Source organism: Larimichthys crocea, chromosome XXII, assembly GCF_000972845.2.
Source record: "Larimichthys crocea isolate SSNF chromosome XXII, L_crocea_2.0, whole genome shotgun sequence".
In the NCBI taxonomy this organism is placed as follows: Eukaryota; Metazoa; Chordata; class Actinopteri; family Sciaenidae; genus Larimichthys; species Larimichthys crocea.
Window position 1 is genome coordinate 8,467,456 of NC_040032.1, and position 7,693 is coordinate 8,475,148.

Consider the following 7,693-nt stretch of genomic DNA (forward strand, 5'->3'; position numbering starts at 1 on the left):
TTTTTCCTGAATACTGGCAAGGTGACGACTCTGATGATCCACACGCAACCTTCACCCAAAGGAAGTTTGGTGACACGAGCTCCTGGCAGGATTGTGAACACTCTGCTGTCGGTCATGACTTCCTCAGTTCAGCTGGCTGCGACGTGTTCATCACTGAGTCATATGTCTACTGATGTGGGGGGGGACGTTACCATAGCACACAGACCTGTAAAGCCCTCAATCTCAAACACAATTATATCAAACAGTACAGACACATCGACGCTGCTGCCAAACAGCTGGGCTTGTTAAAGTCACGTCCACTTTCTCCGTCATGGACCCGGAGGGTGAACGCTACACCTCTAAAACCCAGAAACTGGACTTTATATGCTCTTACTTAATACTCTGAGCCACTTTGTATCTTGTAGCGACGGGCGAACCTCAACCAGTTACAGCAGAAAACTTTCTGTGAGAATTAAAGCTCAGCAACAGGATTCCAGACGACTCTTTCTATCATGTAAGTTCTCAATGGAAAACCAGCTGCTTCGAAATTCCTGTTTTCTGCTCTGGTCACCATGACACAACATGCAGGTGATCATACCAGTCTGAAGGTTCAGTATTCATTAAACTTCCTCTGCAGAGGAAACAATGACACGTCCACGATGAATTAGACTGAATTAAATCTCTTTACCGTCAGAAGACAGAGGCAGCCGCAGGATGACACAGAATACACCACGTCCTTTATTATTTATGGAGTCGCGGATGAAAAAACACCAACGTGCTGTCACGTTTCATTATGAGCGTCGGATACCGCATAAGACCTTCAGTCACGCTCAGTCACTCAGACTCCAATAACACACCAGAGGAATCGCCAGCAGAAGGAAAAAGAGGAGAGTGTTTGATACTGATGATCCTGGTCCACACAAGGGTACGCAAAAGCCCCAGGGGAAACCCAAAACCCAGCAGGATTCACAAGATACTTGCTTCCTATGGACGTTAGGACACCGCACCTGTCCCCCCATAGCTGGAAAGAGCGGGAAGGGTGACGAGACCGCTGGAACGAAGCCTACGCACCCGACAGACACAGAAGACACCAGAGAGACGTCTTTCTCAACTGTGTCGAGCTACATCAGGGTGTTGGGAACTTCGGGGGGCCATGCAGTCCGGCACGCTCGTCACGCCGCCGAGGAAACGTGATGCCCATGATGTATCCGGGGATGTCATCGTGTGTGGGCTGTGATGGTGGACCTGAAACGTAGAACATCAGCTTGAAGAAAGGTTATGAGTGCTGTGAGGACGCCGGTGTCATCACCTGTTTAATTCATACCACAAACATCCAGAAGGAATCTAAAGCGTTTACGCACAACTTTGTGCCGTTATCGGGCCGCTGGGACTCTTAGATTCTTGAAGATGTCGCATCACAAACACGGATCAGGTGTGAGTTGGTGAACGGCGGAGTACGCAGCCGCTCGCACTGATGTGTGTTTGAGGGGTCACACTCATTGAGGGCAGGGTGAACCCAAGACCCACAGGGACCTCACTGAAACCCACAGGTGACCTTATCTACACCACATGTGAACCTCACTGACCACAGGTGACCTTATATCGACCCACCAGGTGACCTCACCGACCCACAGGTGAACTACTGACCCACAGGTACCTCATGACCACAGGTTGACCTTACACTGACCCACAGGTGAACCTCTAACGACCACAGGTGACCTCACACAACAGGTGAACCCACCAGTCTAATAAAACTAATGAAGCCTCTTGATGAAGGCGACATTTCTTCCAGAACCTCAGCCAGTCCAGCTGCCTACCGATAAAACCTTCATGGTTCTTTCAGAACCGGAGCTCCCCGTCCATTCTGCCTTCTTACCAATCCACACCTGAGGGTAGGCAGAAGACAGCGATCCACAGGTGGAGGGCACAAAGGTGACCTGAAACCAGCGGGGTTGCCCGCGTGGCAGGATACCGTTGGGGCACACGTGCAGTAGAGCAGGATGGCCCAGAGGCCACGTGACTCACCCACTTGACCCGCCGAACAGCAAGCCTCTGTGGGGAGCAGGGAGTTCCGTCAGGACCAGTACAGGGCAGTATTTAAAGTTTTATAATACACGGTTTTAATCCCTGCTTTCTGGTGCTGGTCTTCCTCCCTGGTATGCGCACAGGACTGAAAAGATCCCGTCCCCCTCGTCCTCCTCCGGCTGGCACACCTCGACCCCCAGCTTGTCCCTCGGACCTCTACGTCTCCCATCGCAGGGTCCCTTGGCCTCCGTTCTCCACACTGAGGACCCGTCCTCTTTAGGCTGTTGCTGGTTGACCGCGTATTGACCCGGGTCCAGCCTCGCCGTCCCATTGTTCTTCGTAGCTTCTGGATTCAGCCTTCGTTCTTGCGAGAGGAGAAAGCAGGCGAGCTTTTGTGTTTGTTAGAGCTGCCGAGAACACCGTTGTCTTAATGAGGACGGTTGTTTACCTCGCTGATGAGCACGCGGTCCGCCATGGACAGCCTGGTGGCGGCGAGAAGTGAGGGTGTGATCATGACCCGCAGGCCGGCTCGGAGAAGACAGTTTGTCTTGCGGGTTCAGGATGAGAAGTCGTCCACCATGTATAACCGGAGCAGGCTCCTGCCCACAGGGCCCGACCGTGCTGAAGCGTTTCAATGTTTGATTCGTGTTGGTGAGATCAGCGAACAGACGGCGAGCCACCACAACACTATAACCACCTTTGTTAGCAGAACCCGTGGAGGGTTGCACGCGCGGGCGTCATCGCCCACTCTTGGTCCGTTTCGATCTGTCTGATCCGGGCAGCACGGCCTCGCGCTCCGGAAGCTGCCGAGTCACGAACGCCAGAATCTGAGAGTTGAACTGCAGCCAATCACAGACCGTCAGCTCCAGAAATAAAAACAACTGAAAATGTTTTTGGGAATATTCTGAATTAGATTCATGAAACACCGACACGTTGTTATCTGACTATATTGCTCAGCACAATTTCTTCATCAAAGATTCTGGTTTTATTTTTTATTTTTCTTTGATGACTCACTTCATGATAATGATGTTAGACTCCATACATGGTCATGGCAGCAGAGACTCCCACCTGCCAAAACGGCAAGAGACAGTTGAACAGGTGTGACAAGGTGTGAGGACAGGTGTGAACAGTGTGACAGTGTGACAGGTTGTTAGAGTGCAAAGCAAACGTCATCTTTAATCAGCCTGTAATAACTTCATTAATATTTATAAGGACAGATACATACTCTTCACACTGAATCTGATACGCGCGTGAAGATGATTTTCATATCAGAATCTTGTTATGATCTGAGATCTTCCTCTGCTTTGTCGGAATTATAACTGATTCCAATTCATTATTTCATTGTCTCACTAATAATAATGTCTATTTTTTTTCTTTTCAGTGAGAAACTTAAACAGTGAAATGTTGTAACACTGTTATAACTGTGACTCTGTGTTCATCGCAGGAAGCAGCTCGCCTCGCAGGACTGTTCTCAGCCCGCGGGCAAGCAAAGCAGCGTCCCCTCCGAGAACAATCCTGAAACCAGAATCTGGACCGACCGTGATCACACGTCATTTTTACTGTGATTGTGTCTTTGCCAATCAGAGTTAGAGGCATCTAGCAAATCAAAACTGTGATGTTCATCAAACCTCATCAAAGTGAGTGTAATCCCACTGTGTCACTGTGTCCAGCTGTACTCGAGTATATTTGTTGTTGATACCTTACTACTGATATACAAGTCACTTTCTAAGCGAACATCAAGTCTCTTCTCCTCTGCCATTATGTCCATGGCGCTGCTGAGCCCGGTTTACATTGCCCGCTCGTCCAGCTGGGTTCTGGCCACGACACTGGCTCAGTCCCTGGGCATGCGCTACAGACTGAGCTACAGCTAAGCTAACTGAGCTAACAGCAGCTAACATGAGCTAACAGCAGCTAACAGACGAGTTAACAGCAGCTAACATTGAGCTACACAGACTAGCTAAACAAGGACATGAGCTAACAGCGAGCTAACATTGAGCTAACAGCAGCTAACAGATGAGCTAACGCAGCTAACCTGAGCTAACAGGACTGAGCTACTGGCTAACAGCAGCTAACAAGAAATAACTCAGCTAACAGAGCTAACAGAGGACTGAGCTACATGAGCTAAGCCAGCACATGAGATGAGCTAACTGAGCTAACCGCAGAGCTAACAGCAGCTAAGAGGCTAACATGAGCTAACAGCAGCTGAAACAGACTGAGCTAACATGAGCTAACATGCAGCTAAACAGACTGCGCTAACACTGAGCTAATCAGCAGCTAACGACCTGACTAACCTGAGCTAACAGCAGCTAACAGACTGAGCTAACATGAGCTAAACAGCAGCAAACACGACTTGAGCTAACAGACATGAGCTCACTATGAGCTAACAGCAAGCTAACATGGTACTGAGCTAAACTGAGCTAACACCAGCTAACAGACTGCGCTAACATGAGCTAACAGCAGCTAACAGACTGAGCTAACAGACTGAGCTAACATGAGCTAACAGCAGCTACAGCTGTCAGCAGTTTACTTCACTGTCCATCATAAACTCTGTAAATCACAGAGAGTTGAGGCGGAGCAGCCGGAGGACATCAGAGGGAAAACCAGAAAACATTTCCTCCATAAAATATGATCCAGTTTCACCAGAATCAGGGAAATAGTTGCTGCTGTGTTATTTCTCCAGAAGTTTAATTTAGTCATGAATGTTGATGTGGCTTCAGATTTGAAAGCGTCTCTGTAATAAACAGTTTGTTCATATTAATCCTCATAAAACACAAACACAGCTCAGCGGACTCGTACCTCAGCTTTGGCTCGGCACGCCACGATTCAATAAACAGCCTCCATAAATCATGATGAGTCCGGCTCTGCGGCCGACATTAAGTCTGAGAATAAATCTACACTTTCATTAAAGCACCGACACCAACAACAATGAAGAGGCCTCAGGTGGACCGCAGCATTCAGGCAGCTGAGGAGCCTTAAAGAGCCGAACGGATCAACCCGGCAGCTCGGCTTCAAACCATCGACCAGACGTGATGAAGAACCTGCTGCTCAGTTTCACTAATGAAACTAATGAGAACTCCGTCCTCCAATCAGGAACCTGAATCCATTTGACGTCTGCGCTGATCGCTGATTGTAATGACAGGAGAGAGCTCGCTGACACCAATCAGAGGAAAGATGCTGCTGACAAACACACTGACCTGATCAGTAATCAACACACAACCATTAATCAAACCAATAACTAACATTTAGACAACCTTATCATACCGTTACCAAGTGTTTCTGTAGAGTTGACATTCATTACGTGTCCGTAAAATCACTCGAGGGTTCAGGACATGTCGATGTGTTGCGTGGCAACAGTGCAGAAATATCACACTGAGGTGGTTCTGTTCTGTTATTCTGAATATCAGCACACTGTGCTGATATTCAGAATAACAGAACAACAGAATAACAACAGAACAATAACAGAACCACCTCGTGTGATATTTCTTCATAATCTCAGATTTCAGACAAAAAGTTTGAAAGTATTTGAACTCACCACACGACCGTGGCATCGTAGATCACCTGAAGAGAGGGAGACAGATTATTCAGACGTAAGTTAACACAGGTCGGTTTGTGGATGGAGCTCGTCTCACCATGATGAGCGTCAGCACGGAGAGGATGTAGTACGAAGAGTCTCTGAACAGCGACCACCACGTCAGAACGATGGTCTGCGGACAGACGTTAGAAAAGAAACGTCAGCGTTCAGTCGGTGGGAAAGAACCGAACGCGACACGTCTGAGACGCTCGCACCTGTCCGGAAAAGATCCCGCTCAGGCCGATGATGACGAGGATGTTGAAGACCGCCGAGCCGACGATTGTCCCCACGCCGACGTCTCCTTTGGTGATGAAGACGCCTGAGGGAAGAGGACACAGAGGGACGTCTTAATTGAAGGTAATAAAAAACTAATTAAGGACTTGATTGGTTTCTACTAACCAATGAGAGAGGTGAACAGCTCGGGGGCGGAGCTTCCTGCCGCCATAAAAGTCGCCCCGGCCACGTCTTCACTGAGCTGCAGGTTCTGAAACAGACGAGTCGGATCACATGACCATCCGGTACATTAAGAACGTCATACATGAAGCGTGGTCGCCTCCTCACCTCAGAGATCTTCTCCAGAGAAGGGACGAAGTAATCGTCGCAGACGATGGCGAGGGCGTAGAACATGTAGATGGCCTGAGGACACGATGATTTCTGATTATGACGATGTCCGACGTGAATATTAAAATAATAATGTTCAGATCAAACACTCACACAGAGAGCGTGAAGAAACACGGCGCCCTTCTTCCTCTGCTCCTTCGTGAAGACGTCCTCAGGAAACTCGTGGATGGCTGCAGACATACAGATATACATTTCATTCATTATGTCATGTCTACTTTATTATTTTATACTCTTTATATATTTATTTACAGTGGTCCCTCGTTTATCGCGGGGGATACGTTCTAAAAAATAACCCGCAATAAACGAAATCCGCGAAGTTAGTTTTACAATTATTATCCATGTTTTAAGGCCTTAAACCCCCTAACACACACTTTTACACACCTTTTTACATGCATTTACATTCTGTACAGTACTCCCTGAATCAGGACGCAGAACACGTGCGTTCATACTGTACAGTACGCTGTAAAAAAAAAAAAGCGAGTCCACGAAATTTTAAACTTTGTTTATTGAATTTTCAGTTTAAAATGATTAAAAACAAAGAAAGACGATAAATGAATTTAAAGTCATTAGAAGAACTCAAGTTAAATAACGATTAAAGTCCCGTCTGTACAAATGAGTTCATAACAACAAAGATCATTTACATAATAATTACAAAACAATTAAAAATAAATCAGACATGAGAGACGCTGCTGCAGAAAGAACCTCATGATGAGGTGAGAGCTTTGACACTGATGATAGAGAGGAGGAGGAGGAGGAGGTGGAGGAGAAGGAGGTGGAGGTGGTGGAGGTGGAGGAGGAGGAGGAGGTGGAGGTGGACAGTAGTTTGTGTGGAGTCATAATGTAAATGTTTGCGTCCTGAATAAACTTAAATAATAAACTTCACCGTGTTCGTCATGTCCAAGTTCAAGTTTGTGAAGGTTACCATGGCAACATGTCTCCGTCTTCTGCTGGCTGTTTACGAGACAATCAGTCATCATCAAGGCCTAACGAGTAAACTTAACGAGTAAACTTAACGAGTAAACTTAACGAGTAAACTCTGATCACACGAAGGAGAGACTGTCCAACAACTGTCTGTCTCTCTTCCCGTCTCTCTGCCTGTCTCTCTGCCTATCTCTCTTCCTGTCTCTCTCTCTTCCTGTCTTTCTTCCTGTCTCTCTGCCTATCTCTCTTGCTGTCTCTCTGCCTGTCTCTCTTCCTGTCTCTCTTCCTGTCTCTCTGCCTGTCTCTCTTCCTGTCTCTCTGCCTGTCTCTCTGCCTGTCTCTCTGCCTGTCTCTCTTCCTGTCTTTCTACCTGTCTCTCTGCCTATCTCTCTTCCTGTCTCTCTGCCTATCTCTCTTCCTGTCTCTCTGCCTGTCTCTCTTCCTGTCTCTCTGCCTGTCTCTCTGCCTATCTCTCTTCCTGTCTCTCTGCCTGTCTCTCTTCCTGTCTCTCTTCCTGTCTTTCTTCCTGTCTCTCTGCCTGTCTCTCTTCCTGTCTCTCTGCCTGTCTCTCTTCCT

General features: G+C 47.6%; 1 protein-coding gene across 3 annotated transcripts in view; it reads right to left on the reverse strand.

The window, feature by feature from the left end:
• The window catches only part of LOC104935301 (sodium/potassium/calcium exchanger 3), a 36,048-nt gene that overhangs the window by 17,995 nt on the left and 10,360 nt on the right, over positions 1–7,693 (reverse strand). For all 3 annotated transcript variants that reach the window (XR_003461502.1, XR_003461503.1, XM_027273851.1), the window contains exons 3-8: positions 6,290–6,366; positions 6,137–6,211; positions 5,975–6,059; positions 5,791–5,894; positions 5,634–5,708; positions 5,537–5,562 (exon numbers count right to left, since the gene is read on the reverse strand). Coding sequence is in view for 1 of the 3 variants with exons in the window: in XM_027273851.1 (XP_027129652.1) it covers positions 5,537–5,562; positions 5,634–5,708; positions 5,791–5,894; positions 5,975–6,059; positions 6,137–6,211; positions 6,290–6,366 (442 nt within the window). In the remaining 2 variants the exon portion in view is untranslated. The remainder of the gene's footprint in view (positions 1–5,536; positions 5,563–5,633; positions 5,709–5,790; positions 5,895–5,974; positions 6,060–6,136; positions 6,212–6,289; positions 6,367–7,693) is intronic.